The sequence below is a fragment of the Suillus paluster genome, assembly GCF_016628075.1.
Source record: "Suillus paluster strain FC165 chromosome Unknown EDB91scaffold_2, whole genome shotgun sequence".
NCBI lineage: Eukaryota > Fungi > Basidiomycota > Agaricomycetes > Boletales > Suillaceae > Suillus > Suillus paluster.
The window spans coordinates 722,369-743,555 of record NW_024537562.1 but is presented as its reverse complement, the minus strand read 5'-3'; the positions used below and the strand labels follow the sequence as shown (position 1 = coordinate 743,555).

Below are 21,187 nucleotides of genomic sequence, written 5' to 3'. Positions count from 1 at the left end.
TAAGAACCGCCAGTATGGATTGGGACTCTGAGACCCGGGTAAAGGGTCGAATCTCCAAAAACAAGCAGGTCAGTTCACACCACATCTAAAGGAAGACATTATCATTGGTCCTTTTAATCGTGTCGAGATCATGTTATACCAGTCATCTTCTCCCAGGTATCTTCCAGGTAGCTAGAGGCAGCTTTGGGATGCTTTCACCCGTGCCCTCCTCGCATGACAACTCCTCCTCACCGACTTCGCAACCTCCAGCGCGTAGCCAGATATCTGTAGTCGCTTCTGCGTCGAAGACTGTGCTGCACCACTTCAAAAAACATGTAGGCGTCGGTGTCATATGCGCCGTAGGCTATTTCGATCCGTACGCTATATGACTACTGTGATCTGAACGTATACGTTATCTGATATTCATCAAGCGGTAATTGGAGTGTCGACATTCAAGCTGGCGCTAGCTTTGGCTATCGACCTATGCTATTCGTCATTTTTCTAGCCGGAATTATTGCAATTGTTCTGCAGGCATGTCATCAATATATCTAGCGCTATTTATGCAACTATTAACGTGATCAACAGGTGTTGGCAGCTAGACTCGGCTGCGTCACTGGTCTGGGTAAATACTTTCGCCATCCTCATCACTGTGCCTTCTTATACGATGTTACCAGATTTGGCTCACCATTGTAGACTACTTCTTCATGATCATCCAAGACACCCACGGTTGGTCCGGCGACTTGTGCTGTATCCTCTCTATGCACTATGCGAAATAGCCATCATCAGCACGGACCTTGCAGAATTACTTGGGTCAGCAATCGGTCTTTGCCTACTTTTTCCAAAACTCCCCCTGTGGTCTGCTGTACTTCTTACTGGTGTCGACGTTTTCATCTTCCTCATCATAGGCGACCCCTCACGAACAGGACGTCCGGTGCGATTATTCGAGCTGGTGATCATACTATTGGTTTGTGCTAACATTATCAGACGACGTCCAGTTGCTAATTCAAAATTCAGGTTGCAATGGTCTTTGTATGTTTCATCTTGCTACTCGTCAGGGTTCACCCAGACTGGCAACAAGTATTTTTGGGCTTTGTGCCGTCGGCTGGTCTTCTTCAGGCACAGCCTAACGCAGTTTACACAGGTATGACCCACAATTGATATATGTCAAAATTTCCAACAAAGTAATATAGCTATCGGAATTCTTGGTGCTACGGTCATGCCCCATGCGCTGTTTCTGGGCTCGAATCTTGCAACCCAAGATCGTGTTTCACAACCGCCCCAGCCACTTCCGACACCTTCCGACACAAGAGAGGTGTCATTTCTCCAGAGACTTCAGCGGTTTTGGAAGAGTATCTTATACATTTCACGATCAGAACGTAATGGCTTGAAAGACTATACCTCCCGACACGAATTTCGCCAGAACAACTCGGTAGAATTCATTCGCGCTCATCTTGGCCACGGAACTGTGGATGTAATTCTAAGTTTACTGGGACTTGCGGTGCCAATCAACTCAGCGTGCGCCCCTCCTCTCCCATTGCTTTCATCGTTTGACCCAGACGGTCTAGGATATTGATTTTGGCCGCTACTATGTTTTATTCGTCTGGGAACGACTCCTCGATCGGACTGGTCAACATGCATACATTGATGCTACAAAGCCTTGGTACAGGTAAGCGGAGATGATCGTCTTGCGCCAATGCCAGACTCAGAGCATCAAATAGCCGCAGCCTTACTCTATGCACTCGCCCTCGTCTGTGCAGGCCAAACTGCCAGTGTTACTGCAACGCTTGCGGGTCAAATTGTCTCTGAAGGGTTTATATCGTGGAATGTATCCGTATGCGTCATTCAGTTTGAAGCCATCATCTTCGCCTTAACACCTGTTCTTCATAGCCATTCGTCCGCCGTCTTCTCACGCGCCTGATCAGTCTGATACCCTCCATGGTCGTGGCTATTTCATCTGGGGGGTCAGGGATTAACGCTCTTCTCATTGCATCACAAGTCGCCCTGTCTGTTGTCCTCCCCTTTGTCGCATTCCCCCTCATCTACCTGACCTCGTCAAAAATGGTGATGTCTGTTAGAACGCCGAAAATGAGCCAAGAAAAACTCACGGACGCCTCACCGATACCTTCCACGCATCCGGTATCTGTTTCTGACGCACTGCCTACATATCAGCCGCCCTTGCCTGTGCACACTTGCGTTACCGTTGTCGAGCGCAAAAGTGATGATCCGATCAAGCGTTCGTCGACACAGGAACATGTCGTCGTCGACTACAGTAATGGATATATTTTTACAGCCTTCGCATATACCATCTGGGTGGTGGTATTAATTGCCAACATTTATGCGATTGCGATGCTTGGAATGGGACAAACGGGATAGTGAATGACATACGAATAGAATTTGTTATAGGATACATCCTCAGGTAGATATTAGAATTTGCATAATTATGCTTGCGGCGCCTAATCTATTCTTGCGGACACTTCACGCGAAAGCTACAATAAGTTATATTGACCAATTCTTTCGTGCACGTGATACACACATGATACAATCGTACAATCACCCCCAACCAACCTATCGATAAGAAATCCGTCGATAACCCGTGACTCTCAGAACGCAACCTGCTCCGTCAATCCGTCCAGTTCTCGCTCATAGCATCTGTGCTGACTAATTTGGAACGCGAAGTTAGAAGCAAAGCCTCTCGTGTCAGGTGCAATCCTGAGCGCGTCTGTGACAGCGGAGGAGATGCTATACTTCCCAGTAGTTACGACGCCGTAAGATGCGACAACTTCATCATTGCCATGATCGCGCGAAGGGGCGAAGAGGTCGACACCAGGCAGTCTAACAACGTCACGGAGGAAATTAACACCTGAAATGTTTCAAGTGTCAACGACCATGTGAAAATCAGCTTGAACTCGACGCACCTTCACCAACGGCAGCGATAGCCTTGCAGTGACCAAATGCCTCCCTTACCCAGTGAACCACGCGACCATTCTTGGCAAGTGTCTTTATATGCTCTTCACCGGAAGGGATATAGATAGCATCAAAGAGCGTCGAACGCTGGCCGTCAAAGTAGTGATCGGCGAACACTCCCGGACCGAAATCCTGACCTGACATTGGACGAATGTGGTTCCGACGAGGGCCGATAACGTAGCAAATGGCCTTTGCGCTCGTCAGGGCAGCCCGCACAGCTTGCATCTCAACAGCGTTGAACCCGTCCGTGATCAAGATGGCGATGCGCCTTGAGACGATGGTAGGCTCCTTTGGCAAGAAGTCGAGTTGCGAAAGGCCCTTGCTCTTCTTCCCATGATTGGCACGACCGGGCTTGGTCGGCACCTCACCATTCACCTTAACGGCGACGGCCTTTGCCAGGTCGAAGTCAATGTTGTTCAGAACGTCGATATAGGACTTGTAAACGACCGGGTCCTCGCAATGACTAAGTTCGAAGCTGATGGCACTGACGAGATGGGCCTTTTCATGCGTGGCAAGCGAGTTGTAGAAAAGTTGAGCATGGTTGAAGTGCTCCTGAAACTTCTCCCCACGCGCCCTTTTCTTGATACCTTCGAGATGCTGTGCATATCTAGGCACTATTGAGCTGAAGGGCCAAAGAGACATGAGGTAGACTTACTCGATATATCCACCTTCTTCCGCAGGAACGGGACGCCCGATATTCTTGCGGTTCGGCCAGTAGTTGACTTCGCTCTTAACAATACGATGCCTACTCTTCCCATCGCGATTGTGGTTGAGCACAGGACATACAGGTCTATTAATGGGAAGCTGCAGTCGTAGCAATAAGTCCGAATCTCGGCGAGAGGTAGGGAACGAATCAGATTCACCTCCTCCCAGTTGATGCCCAAACGAGAGATCTGGGTATCAAAGTACGAGAAGTTCCGACCTTGCAGAAGAGGATCGTCGCTGAATCCTATTCCTGGAACGACGTGACTAGTGCAAAATGCGACTTGTTCTGTTTCTGTGAAAAACTCGTCGACAACGCGATTGAGAACTAGTTCGCCAATCTCCTCGAGAGGTACAAGTTCCTGCGGCCATATCTTGGTAGCGTCCAAGATGTCAAAGTCGAAGTTGTGCTCTTGTGATTCAGGGATTGTCTGGATGGCGAACTTCCACTTTGGGTATGCACCGCTCTCGATGGCCTCGTTCAAGTCCTTGCGATGGAAATCGGGATCTTGGCCGTTGATCTTGAGGGCTTCATCCCATACAAGGCTATGTACCCCCAGCTCCGGGATGAAGTGAAACTTGACAAAGTGGCGTTCACCTGAGGAATTCAGCAGTGTGAAGGTGTTCACCCCGAATCCTTGCATCATGCGGAAGGATCGTGGAACACCGCGATCAGACATGACCCACATCACCATATGTGCCGCTGTAAAAAGGGCGTCAACAGGTATCTAGAACTTCCTAAATTGACGAACACTCCGGCTGCAGACCCACGAAGTCCCAAAAGTTGTTATGTGCGCTCTGGCCTTGAGGCACTTCATCATGAGGCTCTGGCTTCACAGCATGAACAAAGTCAGGGAATTTGATGGCGTCTTGAATGAAGAAAACGGGAATGTCATTTCCGACGATGTCCCAGTTGCCTTCTTCAGTATAGAACTTGACCGCAAACCCTCTGGCATCGCGGACAGTGTCCTACACGCGGAAGGAGACCTCAACCGATTATATGCGAGAAAAAGAAGCATATACGCACAGCGCTGCCACGCGAACCCTGTACAGTGCTGAAACGGAGGAAGACAGGAGTCGTCCTCGAGGAATCCGTCAGGACAGGGGCGAATGTGTATTTCGAAGCGCGATCGTTAAATACTTTGAAATAGCCATGAGCACCGGCACCGCGGGCATGCACTACACGCTCTGGGATGCGCTCATGGTCAAAGCGGTGTATCTTCTCTCGTCCAATTTGATCCTCAAGGAGCATAGGACCGTTGTGACGGCCATCTGTGATCTTGAGCCTGATAGATATGAAAGGTCAACACCGTGAACTCGATGCATACACTCAGGCTCGCCAATTGTCCGTGTCAGCCACCTTGACGCCATGATCTGTTGTCAGAGGCTGGTTGGCTCGCGGTTCCTGTATGTCTCGTTGTAGGTCTCCCACTTTAGTTGTGGAGGTCATAGCAGTAGTGAAGGCTTTTTCAACTGATTGTCCGATAGACGACATAGCAGAAGGGACAAGAGAAAGGAGGCGTCACATCTCTTGGCCTTTTATGTTCCCGCCGACGCGGCAAGTCGAATTCCAGACCTTCAAGCTTTCCATGAGATCACCGGTGACGACAAGATGATCTGACCACGTGACCGCGTTGAAAATTTGAATTTCAAACCGACGTGGTAATGAAACATCCGTCCTCACCGCCCTCCCTCGCGCCAGCTATCACTCTCGCTTATTGAGAGAGCTCTTAGCAGTTAGTAGCCACCTTTACGAGCGAATAAATGGCCAAAAATTTAGCTATTAGCATTCACATCCATACCATCCTTATTTCATCCGCTGAAGTTGAAGTCCACTGCGGGCACCATTTGACCAGAAAAGAAATTCATTGACAGGTCATCCTATTCAGCACAAATTTCCACACTGTAGCAGACATGAGATCATTGAAAAGTGATTCTAACAGCTCACGAATACATAGATAGAGGTATTTCCAGTGGGTACATACATAATGAAGGTGGAACCAGAACAACGCCAACGCGCCTGGAATCCAAGAAGTGAAAGGAACATTTAAGCTTTTACGTTACGAAAGAGTTGAAGCATCGTCGAATAAGTGTTAACACAGATAAAGTATCCCAACGAAATAGAGTTGGACAAATATTGCCAGCCCGTCGTAGACGAAGGCAGGAATAAATGAGGTTGGCAACCCGAGATCACGTTCGTCACTGGGCCCAGCAACAACAGCTGAACGGTACGATACGCAACACGTCGAGAGCGGAAATAGCGTAGATAGGAATGATACGTCAGCAGAAGCGCGCAGTAGACGAATCGACCATCGACCACGACGAAGCGAGTGGCGAAATATACTCGCCCATACTGTGAATAGCACCTGTGTCAATACAGGGACAAGGTGATGGGCAACAAAACGTACGCATAGTGTTTAAACAGGACAACGCAATCTGCAGCTACTTGATATCGGCGCACAGGCACTGGCCCGAAGCACCGACTGTTCCTTTGCCACAGTTGTCACACCAACTTCTGTGACCACTATCGACACCTATAGACTTGACTACCGCAGACGGCGTGGAAGTCACGGACTCGTCCCGATGAATGCTGACCAAGTGACGGCCAAGATCATGCTTGCGGCTGAAGGACCGCCCACACGAGCGGTGAGGGCACACATGAGGTTTGAGACGGTTGGGATCATGAGTGGCCATGTGCGTCTTCAAGTTGTAAGCCCGAGCAAATGCTAATGGATAAAAGCGATCAGTGATAAGCCAGGACAGTACAAATAATACCAACCTCGGGGGCATGAGGGGCATTGGTATCTCTTACGAGGATCCTCTTTGGACTGATCGTCGACACCCCTGAGCGACCTTGCAAGAGGTGGGGGGGAGGAAGATGAAGATAACTGCGACATATTAGACGGCGAGACGGTAGAGTCAGCGCCGGCAATGTAGTTGAGAAAATATTCTGCAGTTGAGGACTTGGGTACCGCAGGTATGCGAGTTGCGCCACCGTAGTCTGAGAAGCTTGTGCGCTTATAGGAAATGTCTGCAGCAGGCGCAGTCACAGGACTGCGGGGACTAAGGGGCAAGGCCCCAAAAGTGCTGGGGTCGACAGTCATGGGAAGAGAATTATTGGTAGACTGCGCAGCGGAATTAATACCGTAGTCGGAGCAAGCGCTGCCACCGACACGAACTCGCTGGAAATCCATCTCGAGGTCGAGAGGAAAGGAGCAATTGGTAGAAAAGGAAGGAGAGTCCTGGTAGTTATAGAGAGACTCTGAGTGAGTGGAAAGAGTGTCGTATGTAGACTCGGAGGAAACGGTGATCGTGGAAGGAGGACCACACGTTGGAGTATCGGATCTCAAAAAGGAGTAAGCGTCGTTGGAATCTACGGTGAGGAGCTGCAGCTGGACTTCGTTGAAAGCCGCAAGGCTCGAATCCAGTTCTAATTCGAACAGATCGGGGTGGGGCGCGAGGATGTCTGAAGGCGAGTGAAATGAAGCAAAGTCAAGGCCACCTCCTTGCTTTGTGAATTCCGAGCCATAGGGCTCAAAGGAAGAATAAAAATCGTCGGTTTGCGAGTCAGGCATAGTGCTGTTGCTGCGCGATTCCTTTAATTTTTACTGCGAAGTAGAGCGTGCAATGAACTGATACTGGAAATCGAGTCAGAAGCTTGTTAAACCAAAGTTAAGCAGGATTTACCGGGTGTGGGCTAGAAATCGGGTTCTGCTGCGGACCACGCAAGCAACGGCTTATAACCATCATTACATCAGCCTCATTCTCACCCTTCACAGCTAATTCGGATATTTCCGTTGGGTACAATCATTCGGCCAACTACCTCGGCATCTACTTTGATCATATCTTTTGACAAACCCTATTGTATTCCGTCGGGGGCGCAATATGCCCGTTGTCTTGACACGTCTGTCACTATTCCTGAGAGTTACTTTCCTAGCATTAACCGGTAACCTCTTGTGAATTCCTCGGTCTAGTCGTCTTTGTATGTGCGTCTTGCGCCCGGTACCAAAAGAATCCTCACGGACCGCACACCTTTGGATCTTCACAAGATCTCCGGGCAAGTTCGGACAATGTAGCGATCGTAGCCACGTCGGGCCACAAAGCATTTCGATGTGAAGTCGTTCGCGCGTTTTCGCTTACTTCATAGAAGAAGCGGCACTTAAGCTTTAGGAGGGGTACGGTATGTTGGTCGGCGCAAGCTGTGCACTCCTGAAAAGTTCCGAAGATATCACTCAGTGACCGAGATCTCGGGAGTTGACTTCCACGACATGTACTGCGGACATAGGCTGCCTGGGATTTCTAGGAAAATTACCCAGCGTCCTGCATGGTGCACAGCTCAGAGTTGCCCCTACTAGCCACTGATCAAAGTTTATTTCAGTCCGGCGCGTTCATCAAATCCGCAAATAATATGATCCCCGCCGACCCTATTATTGTCTCCCGTCGGTGAGGCTCACGGGCTGGGTAACTTCAGGGGTTTGCACACGACATCATCGCCCGCCTAGCTCAATCGGATAGAGCGTCAGACTCTTAAGACTAGGCGATCTGAAGGCTGCGAGTTCGACCCTCGCGGTGGGCTAATGTTTTTATTGCCTTTTTTTCGAAGTCTTCACTATTGTCGTCATTTTCTGAAAACTGGTGTCTCGAGAGGGTCACGTATCCGAGTCAGGCCAATGAAATATGCACTGCGAACCCTCACATTCGATCCTCGTTCGTCGTGTATTAAATCTGCAAAGGATACCACCCGGTATGTGACCTTGCAAGCAATTCAGTCTGGATCTTGAGTGCTTGAGCGACGACAAGAGTTAAGTTACCTGACCCGGTATTGATCCTCGGTCAAAAAGTTCCAATATCGCCAAAATTTTGTATGCAACATGTATGAATAGGCAACTTCTCCAGTGAAGGTGAAATGTATCTAGAAGTGATTCGCTTTTGTTTTGAATAGATATCACTCGAAACATAGGAAGAACTTCCGGCATTTTCATTTCACCATAAAATGAATCGTGATAGATAGTGGTATACTTCTAAATGTCCTCGTTGATCAGTCTCATGCGGAGAGTCGCATCGCTGATCGTGATAGTTATTGCTCATCATAAAAGTCCATGACTGAAGTGAGGGTGATGGCTAACATCGAACACTCATCCTCGGAATGTGCAGCAGCTGGTCGAACGATGAGCTACTTGTTTCGAATGAATCGATTGAACAATAAAACCATACCTAACCATGTATGGCACTGTCGATGCGGCCAAACAGGCAAAGGCTGCCCATGCAAGATATATTCCATTCCCATAAGACACCACTATGCCTGATAGAACGGTGCCATTTGAGACATGCAACTGCAGGGTATTGACAGCCTCGCATTTTTTGACGATTGATGTCCAGATGGCAGCGCCGATGAGAATGAACAGCGCAGCCGTGATCGATGAAGCTGTTGAAATAAAGAATAAGAGTGCCCTTCTTGCTACACCGCTGTAGGCAGCGCTTGAGTGTGGTGCATATGAGAATCGAGGTGTGGACCTTACGTGAACAATGCGATGGTTGCAAATATGGTCCCCAAGAGGATAAAGTAGTATGCAACGCGAGCATTGTAACCCAGGTAGCTCGAGTTCATCAAAGTCGTGTTTACAAACATTGCGTCAGAGTATTGCGTGTAGTTTTGGAACATATCGGACGTCATCGCAATATAGGGCTCGAAGCTGTCTGCAATGGTGTGATTGGTGCATGTTCCGGCAGAGCTGTTAACGAATGCGCAATAGGAATAGAGACCGAACTCATAGAGTTGTCTCAACCCGTTCCGCTCACCGAGGGGCGAGGTATAATTATCGGTATATAGGCCCTGAATCGGATCACCGAAGGATGCGTTCAGTGCTTGACTTGTGATCATTGTCAGCATATTGGCCACATCGAGATCTGAGGACACTGACCCGAACCCTGAAGTGTTGACTTTTGCCTGAACGGTGTAATCAGATATATTTCGAACCCAAGTATATGAGCGCGAATCACCATTGCAATTCCATGAGGAACAACTGAGGTATTGATTTGTCCAACCTAAAAAAACTGATAAGATTATGATAGCAAAAACAAGGAAAAGACATACATGGACAAAGATTAATAGCAGAAGTGCAACGAACCTGTGAGGAAGGTTAAGTCGGAAGGGGAAGTTCAAGAAAATAAGCTCACGAAAGAAAGGAAGCTCCTCCAACGCAGTATTCTCCTCTCATTTTGACAGGGTATAGAGAGCGATGAAAAGAGGTATAAAGAAAAGAGGTTTACGCCGCAGCCTGTGGCAGGCGAACTTGCTGCATTGAATCCACGCGACATTTTGCAAGTGGAATTACATTGAATTTTCCCACGAAACGTTGAAAGCTGCTAATTCAAATAGGGAATAACCGCCAAGTCTGCCGCAGATATCTACCTTCGGCCCCGTGAACCACTATCTGGCCTCAGCCTGAACAAGCCAGCATGTCCAAGTTGTCCCCTTGGAATCCCCTGGCTCGTAGTACAACAGTCGAAATTCATCAGGAACGTGAAACCCCGCCCCAAGATGATTTGCGTTTGCTAGACCAGGTCGAACAAGACGAGGAATCCTCGTCATCTCCACAAAGTCGGGCGAAACGGCTTGCGCTTAGAACCAAGGATTTCGGCAAGAGTATTGGTGCTAGAGCTCAGTCACCAAGTTCGCCTAAATCCAGCGGAGAGCACAGGCGTATGTTTAGTCTGAGTCGCAAAGGCAAAGGCAGAGAGCCGTCGGATCACACCGAAGGTGACATTTGGCGCGTCCTATCCTCGTAACGACACTAACAGTCACTACACAGTAGTCATTGGACCTAGTACCTGTTCGCAGATGCCTAGACAGGTACTTTCCAATGGAAACACAGACACAGGCGCCCAGTCGTCAGATCATCTCGCTCAAGATGACTCACCCTTCATTAGACCTCGTTCACCCTCTCCACTCCGTAGCAGGCCGTCATTACAGGCATTCCGAGGAACTGGCTCTGTGCGTTTATCCCCTGTGACGCGTGCATCAACTAACAAATCACGTGTTTCAGATGCGCGCAGGAACTCAAACTCTCATTCAAGCTCTACAAGCTATGCCATGGGCAAATATATCAGATCAGGACGACGACCTTGCTAATGTCACAGCACCACAGGGAGATGAAGATAGCGACGATTCTGGAGGTTGGTGATTTTTCTGCATCGACTCCCGCATTTGACATTCCATTTCAGCAGTGCCCATGGCTTCCTCTATTCATGCCATTTATCGTCCTGTTGCGCGTTCGAGAAGGACGGAAGCATCCTTGTCATCACGCATTGCATTGCCATCGCAAGCGGAAGGTCACGAAGGATCGGACGGAGATTTGGATGTGACTTCTACCTCCGAAGAGGATGCTGATACCGAGGACTTTGAAGCTACCACGCCCCGCCCCGCAGACGTACAGGAGCCACAACTCACCGCACCAGAGCTGCCGACGGCTTACCGACCTGGGGTACTCATGAGACGCAAGGCTTCTAGCCATGCTGCGAGTATCACAACTGTCAAAGTCGCACGGAGGGCACGCCTAGCTGAGAAATTAAAGGAAATCTTCGAGTTGGATGCCATTGATGAAGTTCTAGCCGGTGGGTATCTCGTTCATTAATGCCTCTCACAATGTTCAACCAATCCCAGAAATGCCTTGCTGGTTGCTTCGCTCTGTTTGTAAGGCAATTATTTTTCACATTGACATACTGTTCCAACTCCACGCATAGTGTTACAGGGATATATGTACCTCACTAACTCTCATTTATGCTTCTTTGCGCATATGCCCAGTCGAGAGGTAAGAATTCTGTCCGACACTTCGGGGTGGTCTTATGATCGGTGCAGGATCAAATTCTCAAGTCAGGCACACTCAGCAAGAGGGCTAACCGTACTAAGCTCTGGACAAAGCACTGGTTCGTGCTCAAGAATGACGCCCTCTCTTGGTATCAGTCTTCTTCAGTGAGTAAAACAAATTGCGAGACATCGCTATCTTATACTTCTTTAGGACCCATATTTCATACATGGTATAGTGGACCTTCGCTATGCGATCTCTTGTGATCCATCTGGAGAGAAGGAGATACGTCTCCGAACCAACCAGAAGAACCTTCTCATGTCCGCCGATTCAATTCCTAGTCGAGAGGAATGGGTGAAGGCCATACGAAAAGTCATCTTCAAGGCACAGAATATGGGTGACACTGTTAAGGCAGGTTGATAATATTGAGAAGTGTGCATAATAACATGTTACCTCTTACAGATCGCAATTCCTTATTCGGCCATTCTTGATGTCGAAAAGTCATCAGCGATGGACTTCAGTGAGACTATCGATGTCAAAGCCTTTGACAAGGAGCACTTTTCAGTGGACTCGTATTTCTTTGCTTACTTCCAGGACTTGCCGGTCGCATTGGAACATATTCGTGATGCTGTGCGCACATACCGTTCCTTGGTCCCCAGGTCGCCTCTGGCATTATTGGACACCACCTCCACCCGCACGCCCCTCCCTTCCGCCACTCATGGTATAGATCGCGCTAAGAGCCTCCCAGCACCGGACACGCGTTTCGGCTCCGCTTTCAGATTATCGTCTCTTCTACGACCATTCCAGGACTCACTCCCCGCTTCCTTGGGTCGCATTAACAGTGCATCGGGCGCTCCCGATTCTACCGAAGGGCCTGACGAGTACACTCACATATCTAAGAGATCGGGTTCTTCCCTGGTGCCCATTACCGCATCTTCACCTGAAACAATATCTTCCCCAGATTCGAGTAGGGCACTTCACGCTCTTCCCAGAGCATCCACAATCGCCATTCCGACAGACCACACTTATCCTCCTTCCACATCTGTGAGTGATCTAGTTTCCAGTCCAACAGCGAAGTCTATCACATCAAGCGTTCCATGGAACGTGGGGGTACCCTCATGGCTCAAGGTCCAGCGTAGCCGCGTCAGTACTTCTACCTCGAACGCGTCTGCGCTTAGTGCCTCTGCCAGTGGGAGTGGCATACGTGAAGTGTATTCTGTCCCATCAACGGCAGAATTAGCAGCTCGACAGAATTCGGGAAGTACTCAAGTTGACTTGGGATATAGTGTTCTTGAGACACCAGAAGCTGCTGTGGACCCGGAAGCTACCGAGAAATTCAGGATTGCATTTGCCTTTGACGAAAAGGAGGTTCTATTGGGCTGTATGTATATCCTTCCTATCCCATGGTTTGCCATTGAACATTTTCTAGATTTTTCTGGATACCTATTCCGTCTTCTACCGGTACCTGGCCGGCTGTATGTCTCGACCAACTATTTCTGTTTCAAGACAAGTGGCCCTCTTACTTCCAAGACTCGGGTATGGAATTCCTAAACCCTCTGGGTCTACCCCTCATGACACACCTTCCTAGATGATTCTTCCTATTCGAGATATCTTGAGTGTCGAGAAGACCAAGGGTACTCGGTTTGGCCACTACGGTCTCACAGTCGTTATTAAAGGACACGAAGAACTCTTCTTTGAATTTGGCTTTGATGACCGCCGAAAGGCATTCGTCGGCATCCTGGAACGGCAAATGGAAGAGGTCAGGAAGCGTGCAAGTGCAGGAGATCTTCCGGTCCTCAGTCAGGGGAAAAAAGATGCACTCATCTTGGAGGAGTTCGAGCCTCACAATTCTACAGACTCAGATCCCGCCCCTCCTTCCGAAAGCATGTCTGAATCACTCCCAGCAGTGATGTTCACCTCTTCCTCGTCGACTTTCCTGACGTTCAAGCCCAAGGAATCTTTGCATTTCACTTTCCTTACGATTGGTTCGAGAGGAGATGTGCAACCTTATATATCTCTGGCGAAGGGCCTCATGGAAGATGGTCATCGGGTCAGAATTGCAACACATGGCGAATTCCGTGAATGGATAGAAGCCGTTAGTCGCTCACCTTTTTTGAGTGCACGTCATTGACACATCTGACAGTATGGAATTGAGTTCGGTTATGTTGGCGGAGATCCAGCAGAGCTTATGCGCATCTGTGTTGAGAATGGCACATTCACTGTGGCATTTCTCAAGGAGGGCTTGACAAAGGTCCGTTATCATGTACGAGTATTCGTTGTTCTTACATTCTTCCAGTTCCGCGGGTGGCTTGATGACCTTTTGAAGACTTCATGGGAAGCATGTCAGGGCACAGACGTCCTGATTGAAAGTCCCAGCGCCATGAGCGGCTATCACATTGCAGAGGCACTCAAGATACCCTACTTTAGAGCATTCACGATGGTTTGGACACGCACTAGGGCATACCCACATGCCTTCGCTGTCCCAGAACACAAGGTTTGTGAGACTTGGCACTGTATTAGGTGGGAGCTTATGATAATTCTTGCAGATGGGTGGCGGGTATAACTATATGGTGCGTTGAAACAGTCTTTGTTCACTGCTTGAACTAACAAAAACGATCCCAGACTTACGTTATGTTCGACCAAGTATTCTGGCGTGCTATCTCAGGGCAAGTAAACCGTTGGCGACGTAATGTCCTGCATTTAGGCAATACCAGCCTTGATCGTATGCAGCCTCACAAGATACCTTTCTTGTACAATTTCAGCCCTACGGTTGTTCCCCCTCCTTTAGACTGGCCTGAGTGGATCCGCGTCACTGGTATGCTCAATTTTATTTAGAACGACGACTGTTATCTCAAGTTATCGTCAGGATACTGGTTCCTCGACGACGCAGAAGTGGGCGCGAAGAAATGGACTCCACCACCTGATCTCATACCGTTTATCGATTCGGCTCATGAAGCTGGCAAGAAAGTCGTTTATATCGGCTTTGGCAGCATTGTCGTCTCAGACCCAGTGGCAATGACGCATTGCGTAATAGAGGCGGTATTGCGGAGCGGCGTATATGCAATTCTCTCCAAGGGCTGGTCTGATCGATTGCACGCGAAGTCTTTAGAAGCATCTGAACCCGAGGAACCATTACCCAAGCAAATCTATCCGATTACTTCCATCCCTCATGATTGGTTGTTCCAGCGCATTGATGCTGCATGCCATCACGGTGGTGCTGGAACTACTGGTGCAAGCTTGAGGGGTTCGTACACTGTATTTGTTTTTTGCTGATCTGATATATTTCTGCAGCTGGCATACCAACCATCGTCAAACCTTTCTTTGGAGATCAGTTTTTCTCGGCCGATCGGGTTGAAGCCCTTGGCATAGGAACAGGTGTCCGCAAGTTGACCGTGGAGAGTCTGACTGAGGCGCTTGTCTCTGCGACTACAGATTCCAAACAAATTGAGAGGGCAAAGCTAGTTGGGGAAAGGATACGCGCTGTAAGTCGGTTTACTTAAGACGTACTGGCGTGTTTAACGTCGATAAAGGAGAATGGTGTTGCAACCGCAATCGAGGCCATCTATCGCGATCTTGACTATGCTCGTTCATTGATCAAGCGAACCCCCAATGAATCAGAAACGACTCATGACGTGGAAGCCGCTGTCCGCGACGAGCAGAATGTCATATCATCACATTCTACTCTGGAGCGCTCCGGTTCTGGTTCTTGGAATTCAGGAGATTCACGCCGAGGCAGCGAAGACTGGAGCCTAATTTCTGATAGCGACGACAAGCGTCTATCTAGTTCACGTAGATTGAGTGATGGCAAGCTTGACCGGTCCTCGACTTTCAAACGTAACAGTCTTGCCGCCGCTGTCATGTCTGTGCTACCAGATGCACTCACCCCTACCCATCACCGCCAATCCACATTGCCGCAATCATAAGTTGACTGTAATTTATTATGTCTATTGGCTTATCACTTGTCTCATTGTACAGCACGCACTTTCGATCACTTTGGCTATTAGACTTTTTGCGTTAATAGAATATATGTATCACATCGTCCTGGCTTCTTCATAGTGTTCCTCCAGTACCTTCTTGCTAAATGACCCGAACGTATCGCTTTCAGAGATACGTTGGTGGGTATCGGGCTGCATGAAGAGAGCAAATGTCTCGCGTGATATCTTTGCACCACCTGGCGTTTGCCCAACCCGCACGCAGTGAGGTGTGGCCCGCAACTTCCCAGCAGTGACCAGCTCCAGGGCCTCGCCTGTTTGGAAGGCAAGGCAGTCCGGAGGAATCGAGACCTTCGTCAGATCTCCGCCTCGAGTTCTGATATACAATCCGGACGTCGGAGAAGGTGAAGGAACAGCAACAGGCTCCATGCCTACTTCTTCACGAAGGAAAATAGCCTAGAAGCAGTGTTCACAGATAATGCTGATGCACTCAGGTATGTACTCACCGAACACAACCCTGTCAGGAGTGAATTGTCTTTATGAAACCCGCACCAGCTATCGATCGGTTCATCCTCAGTGATAGGGTTACTTTCTGAAGGAGGGAAGTAGTGCAGAAGGCGCGCTTTAGTGGTTTGTGAGGTACTGATGAGTTCAGGGAGGGATAGAGACGCGTCTGTCAAATATTTGGAGACTGGAGTGCTCATCATTGCGCGTTCATGGCAAAAACTTGTTGCATATTCTCACCGAAGGGCTGGCAGGCAACCGCGAGCTGGCACCCAACATTGAAAACAAATTTACCCAGGTTCTTGAAACTTTCTTCGAAACCTTCTATCCCGATTTCGTTCTTGTCCGGCCCTTTGATGACAAGTAAGCGTTAGATATCAGATACAGAAAAGCAACACTTACAAACGTTATCGCCGTAGAATGGTCGATATTCAGCTTTCACAGCAGTATTAACGTTGGGAATATCTACTACGGGATTAGCATAGTAAGACCCTTTCAGCGTGTCTAGTTCGAAAGGTGAGCAGGCGTCCCGCCAAAGCGGTATGGATGAGCATTCGTACCTGGTCGTCCATTCATGATTTCCTGTGTAGCGATAGTTAGTCCAGTCTATTAACACCTTTCAACCTTCTCAACACTGACTTTCCCATGTGACCATCCATAACTTCAAGTTGGAGTCAAAACCTTGTTACCTGGGCGAGCTTAGATATAACCTACCTGAATATACTCCCAGGGTCCGCATATTTCTCCCTCACATCCCCGTCCAGATGAGCAAATTTGTATGCAAGCTTGAGTAACCTTTCTCTGTAGATGGGGTAGACAGGCGGAAGATCTTTCACCAATATAATCCCAAGGGCCTGAGGATGCGATCCAAACGCCTCCTCTTGTAAGAGAAAGGATCGGTATTGGTGTAGCACGCAATGTCTGTCGTGCATAACTCACCAATGGATGTCCCTAGGGAGGAGGGAGAAGATACAAGTGTTTGGTAGGATATCGACACGACACCTGTGGACATGGCACGCGATCCCTGCAAGGCACGAGTTAGGGATGTCACGGAGGGAAGAAGTACCCTTCTCGCCATCGACGTGTAATAAAACTCTCCGAGAATATGCGGGAATATGAGCGACGGGAAAGAACGCTTAGACAGCACTGACGGTGTTCGCGGCCTTATCGAGCAACTTCAAGTGCCGTACTGCCAGTAGATAGTAAGTATCATATGATTACCTGATTGTACTTACACGCGCTTACTTGGAGCGCTCTATAGAGACCTATATAATGAGGAAGCAAGCCCAAGAACTATCGCGTATGTTACATGTAGATTGCAAACTCTGGCGGTCTTACAACCTCCTCCCACGACTACTGGAAATCAGAACCTAAGGTACCATGACGCCTCTCTGGGCCACCAAAGATGTCTCTGACAAGGCATGCCTGAGTGCCTTCCCCGTGTCATCGATCGAATGCAGGAATCGTAAGAGTTCCCGACAAAGTTGCCAGTCCTGTGCTTTCACGGCACAGTTCAGCAAGCGGACGGCATCTCCATTGTTTTCGTCGAGCTGCTCAAGGTTATGCAGCACCAACAGGTATGAACTCGCTGTTTTTAGCCGTTTGGATGTTAAACATGTCTGTCACGATAAGTTTGAGCGGGCTTTTGTTCTACGGAACCTAGTTGTGTCTCACCTCAAAGAGTGCGTGCGGGTTCCCAACAATACTAAAGAGACGCTTCCATCTGGTCATCTCAGTTTTCCGAGCACATCCGACGACGACATCTAAGGCGGCGTCGAAGTGATCAAGAAATTCTATCACTGCCGCAAGTGCACCGGACTCAGGCGATGCGTTTGTCGCAGTGTTCTCTGAGTCTATGGTGGCCTCGGACTCCACCACAGTATGTAGCAGTATTTCTAATGCATGAGCGAAGAAGACCAGATGCTGATAGTGTCTTGCAAGCGTCACTGCCTCCTTCACCTGCCCAGATTCCAGATGATACCGGAGGACATGGTGCAAGAAAAGATGGGACTTGCAAAGGGGTCAGCATAGGCACGAGTAGTCAGAGAAGAAACCCACACTCGTGGCATGTCTGAACATTACAAATGATAAGTTCATTCTCGTGGCGGCCTCGTGTTCCGCGCCAATGATGATTCCCTTGTCCATGAGAACAGCTGCTTGACTATCAGTATCCACAGGACCCTGAGAGACGAAGAATATACACATACACAAAGGGTAGAAGTCCAATGGTATACTCACACTTTCCTTGACGTTTGAAGGTCCATCGGCAGATCCGGACGACTCAATGGCGAGTGCATTCAGCCAAACTCGTATGTTCTGTCCATCGTAACCCCAGAGTGAATTCTCGAGCGCACCAATACCACGGAGATGTATCCAACAAAATTCGATGCGTTCTGCAAAGATTTGCATATCATAGTTCACTTCTTGGCTACCAGACTTGAAGGTGAAGTAAATCATCTGCTGCGTCAACATCCCATACAAGCGCACCTTTCTGGGACGCAATAGCACCAACTGACCGCCGACCATCATCAATACAATTGCGACTGCAAGATCATCCACAGGGTCACCGAGTCCTGAATGCGAAATGAGTAAGTAGTGCTTGGGAAGCGCATGAACGCACGTTTCTGAGCATTCGGGATCATCCAGCTCAATGCCCTCACTGCGCTAGGCGAGGCAATAACTCCGTCAAACGTAATACTTCCGCATAGATGTAGCTTGATTGTATCAGCAGTTGGTATTATCAGATAGTGGCTGAGCATGTTGTCGGCAGTATAGACAAGCAGCGAGTTGTCGACCAACGACAGAATGATTACTGGCGACGTTAATATTTCGCGGTGAAGCACATTTTGATTGCTGAGCTCCATGTCTCTAGAGTAGAGCCGTATCTGATGAGGCATGATAAATTGAATGTTCACATGGAAGCAAGCCTTGCACGAACCTGGTACGACTTGGAAACTTCCACTGCAGCAATCAGCACATGGTGGAACCATAGAAGTCCACCTTTCACTGTAAATGCCTGTTCCTGGGTAATATTCGAGAATATTTTCCATCTGCCCGAGGTCGAGCTGTAATGTACCAGACCTCGCCGCCCGGCAATAGCAATTAATCGCCCATCATTGCTGAGTGCCGAGTACCTTATGGGCCAATTTGTTGTCAGGTAGGATTGAGGTATCTGTCATACCTAAGTTCAACGATAAGTGTATGATTGTGGGAAACTGACTTTGATGTGCTGCCACACATCTGACTCTGGGTTGATCACGCTCATGTCAGGCTGGTCAGCGCCTCGGTATACTAGTGCTCGATCATCCATTTGCAGAAACGCGTAACGAGTGTTATCCTGACCCAGTATATGATAAACCTTGTATCCTTGAGTAGTAACGTGAGCTTACTGGAGAATGCTGACACGTCGTTGCACTTTTGGCAAATGGCAGAATGAAAACCTGGCCGTCCGGTTCTATGATTCATTGCATGAGACTTTGGTATCACAGGCAGAATTGACTCACTTATTCCGGAGGGAGTTAGGACAAGGAGCTCAAAGTTTCCTGGTGCCCAAAACTGTCGAAGTTACAAATCAGAGTGCTCCAAAGCGGATGGCGGATCGTACTGACAAGGTCCTCGACCGCGTGCATGAAGGTATCTTGAAACCTGTGGCGAAATGTAAGTGCCTTGGCATTCCGTCAGGCCACGAGCTCACCTGTCGCCATCAATGTGATCATCGACGCCAAAGCCGGATGCAAGACATCGTCCACCAACGCTGAATATTGCCCAGCCGTGTATCCACCCAACAGCCAGAACGTATCCATCTGAGCTCCACTCCATTGCAGTTACGGAGCCAGTGGACCGGTTGTACGGGTTCGGTACGTCGACAACTTTTGGGGTGGGCGTGGGCCCGTCCTGAGTGGGAAAGCTTGTAAATTCAACAGAACCGCTATATTCAGGGATTGGTTAGAAGAATCAAATAAGGGGACATCTCATACCTGTGAGTGCCAACTGCAACGAGTGAGAACCTCGTGTTGATAGCTATGGCCACCGCCCGACGAGGTTCAATGTAGGTTGAGCACGATTGCCCACTACCATCATCAACACTGCGCTGCTTTTGCACCCAACGCGGTACCTCAAAGTTATGGATACATGTGCCTTCCCAATGATAGTGCGACTGCGAGCCAGAACTTTCAGTTGACGGCCTGGATGTTCCGTTAGCTTGGTTGGATGTTGAACTCTGTCGTGAAAACCATGTCAAGGAGATAAAAAGTAACAGAACAAGAAAACCCACTCTGTCGGTTTCTTCCTCACCAAGCTCGGAATCAGCTAGAATACTTTCTGAATGCCTACTTTCTTGCAAGCGGACAAAATATGCTCTCCCGTCAGAAATGATCCAGGTTTCCACTCCCGATATTGAATGAAGAATCTTCGTGACAGTGACTTCGACTTTTGTGAGCAACGTCAAGGAGACCAGAAATAGGGATTTTACCATCGGGATCTACAAGCCAAGGCAGCTCATGGTCGTTCAAAACCCAAGTGTCATGACCCATGAAAGACCTGCGCGCTGTCTGCTCTCCAACTTCTGTCTCGTCGTATACTGGCCATGGTATGCGTTGTACAGCAGGTGGTGAACTAGTTGAAAAGATGATATGGTGTTTGCGCGGTGATACGCTGAAGAGACCTTCGGTCAAATGCACCAATATGAAGTGTACTAGCCGACCTGAGAACCTGCCCCTCGGTACATATTACACCTTCGAGTGCTAGACTCAATGACTGCAGAGGTATGCCCTCTCCGGGACCCGGCAGGAAGTTGCGCTGCACACCCGGACCCATGAGTGATGGCTGGTATACCGATGCATCTGGAATATAATCAACCGTGACCAGGACCAAGTACGGCATTGTAGTCTACGGCCACAAGATGAATGTGTTTGCAGGATAGCTAACTGCTCAGTAAAGGCGAACCTGTATGACAATCCTACTCCCGTCTGGTGACCAAGTGACCGCCGTATTGTCTCCATGTTCCACGAGAGAAGTTTCTGACCTGGAGATGTGGGCCAGCGGGGCAGAAGGCTACAAGACATAGATAGCGCTGAGTCGCAGAATGTCATGAGACTGAAATCTACATACTCGGACGCGCCAAACCGTCAAAGAACTCTTTGTGAGGGTGCAAAAGAGTGACTTGCGCGGGCTAGCTTCGAAGCAGAGGACAGGTTCCGGGATGACATCAGGTAAAGCAGGGACGGTCAACAGCTGCCTAGCCGCCGAGGTAGGAAAGTACATTAGTTCCTGGTATCACTGAACGTACGCGAATTTGGACTT

General features: G+C 48.8%; 7 protein-coding genes and 1 non-coding gene across 8 annotated transcripts; 3 read left to right on the top strand and 5 right to left on the bottom strand.

Annotated features, from left to right (window-relative positions):
* The first annotated feature begins 15 nt into the window (after positions 1-15).
* On the top strand, positions 16-2,458 carry EDB91DRAFT_1096632 (natural resistance-associated macrophage protein-domain-containing protein). The gene is made up of 9 exons (XM_041317007.1): positions 16-355; positions 411-510; positions 565-601; positions 654-943; positions 994-1,120; positions 1,170-1,494; positions 1,545-1,645; positions 1,698-1,810; positions 1,867-2,458. The coding sequence occupies exons 1-9, from the start codon at positions 189-191 to the stop codon at positions 2,350-2,352; spliced, it is 1,746 nt and encodes a 581-aa protein (XP_041183712.1). The 5' UTR covers positions 16-188; the 3' UTR covers positions 2,353-2,458.
* On the bottom strand, positions 2,459-5,402 carry EDB91DRAFT_1096628 (catalase-like domain-containing protein). The gene is made up of 7 exons (XM_041317006.1): positions 4,986-5,402; positions 4,673-4,931; positions 4,398-4,614; positions 3,807-4,348; positions 3,599-3,747; positions 2,895-3,550; positions 2,459-2,839 (listed from the first exon to the last, which is right to left on the bottom strand). The coding sequence occupies exons 1-7, from the start codon at positions 5,138-5,140 to the stop codon at positions 2,580-2,582; spliced, it is 2,238 nt and encodes a 745-aa protein (XP_041183711.1). The 5' UTR covers positions 5,141-5,402; the 3' UTR covers positions 2,459-2,579.
* Positions 5,403-6,087: 685 nt separating this feature from the next.
* On the bottom strand, positions 6,088-7,220 carry EDB91DRAFT_1043108 (uncharacterized protein; the record flags this gene model as incomplete). Its single annotated transcript, XM_041313041.1, has 2 exons — positions 6,088-6,371; positions 6,425-7,220. The coding sequence occupies 2 exons, from the start codon at positions 7,218-7,220 to the stop codon at positions 6,088-6,090; spliced, it is 1,080 nt and encodes a 359-aa protein (XP_041183710.1).
* A 917-nt stretch (positions 7,221-8,137) lies between these two features.
* EDB91DRAFT_t21 lies at positions 8,138-8,221 on the top strand. Its single transcript has one exon. It is a non-coding gene; the product is annotated as a tRNA-Lys (tRNA).
* A 240-nt stretch (positions 8,222-8,461) lies between these two features.
* On the bottom strand, positions 8,462-9,981 carry EDB91DRAFT_1096616 (uncharacterized protein). The gene is made up of 7 exons (XM_041317005.1): positions 9,823-9,981; positions 9,740-9,773; positions 9,646-9,690; positions 9,567-9,592; positions 9,165-9,515; positions 8,860-9,111; positions 8,462-8,802 (listed from the first exon to the last, which is right to left on the bottom strand). Exons 1-7 carry the CDS (start codon positions 9,861-9,863, stop codon positions 8,781-8,783), a joined length of 771 nt encoding a protein of 256 aa, XP_041183709.1. The 5' UTR covers positions 9,864-9,981; the 3' UTR covers positions 8,462-8,780.
* A 27-nt stretch (positions 9,982-10,008) lies between these two features.
* EDB91DRAFT_1096608 (glycosyltransferase family 1 protein) lies at positions 10,009-15,378 on the top strand. Its single transcript, XM_041317004.1, has 18 exons — positions 10,009-10,405; positions 10,458-10,639; positions 10,692-10,821; positions 10,870-11,259; positions 11,309-11,338; positions 11,389-11,456; positions 11,504-11,617; positions 11,664-11,861; positions 11,913-12,831; positions 12,880-12,986; positions 13,039-13,545; positions 13,594-13,701; positions 13,747-13,944; positions 13,997-14,020; positions 14,073-14,265; positions 14,317-14,694; positions 14,742-14,932; positions 14,981-15,378. Exons 1-18 carry the CDS (start codon positions 10,105-10,107, stop codon positions 15,371-15,373), a joined length of 4,431 nt encoding a protein of 1,476 aa, XP_041183708.1. The 5' UTR covers positions 10,009-10,104; the 3' UTR covers positions 15,374-15,378.
* EDB91DRAFT_1096584 (Clavaminate synthase-like protein) lies at positions 15,069-17,087 on the bottom strand. The gene is made up of 9 exons (XM_041317003.1): positions 16,962-17,087; positions 16,826-16,910; positions 16,601-16,766; positions 16,526-16,547; positions 16,447-16,468; positions 16,289-16,390; positions 16,127-16,237; positions 15,889-16,073; positions 15,069-15,838 (listed from the first exon to the last, which is right to left on the bottom strand). The coding sequence occupies exons 1-9, from the start codon at positions 16,962-16,964 to the stop codon at positions 15,482-15,484; spliced, it is 1,053 nt and encodes a 350-aa protein (XP_041183707.1). The 5' UTR covers positions 16,965-17,087; the 3' UTR covers positions 15,069-15,481.
* Positions 17,082-21,148, bottom strand: EDB91DRAFT_1276841 (RIC1-domain-containing protein; the record flags this gene model as incomplete). The annotated part of the gene is made up of 18 exons (XM_041324667.1): positions 17,082-17,505; positions 17,561-17,896; positions 17,945-18,039; positions 18,094-18,322; positions 18,374-18,459; positions 18,507-18,771; positions 18,825-19,058; positions 19,107-19,223; positions 19,276-19,340; positions 19,390-19,441; positions 19,495-19,531; positions 19,581-19,814; positions 19,864-20,105; positions 20,160-20,308; positions 20,358-20,539; positions 20,589-20,773; positions 20,831-20,938; positions 20,996-21,148. 18 exons carry the CDS (start codon positions 21,146-21,148, stop codon positions 17,257-17,259), a joined length of 3,018 nt encoding a protein of 1,005 aa, XP_041183706.1. The 3' UTR covers positions 17,082-17,256.
* Positions 21,149-21,187: the final 39 nt, after the last annotated feature.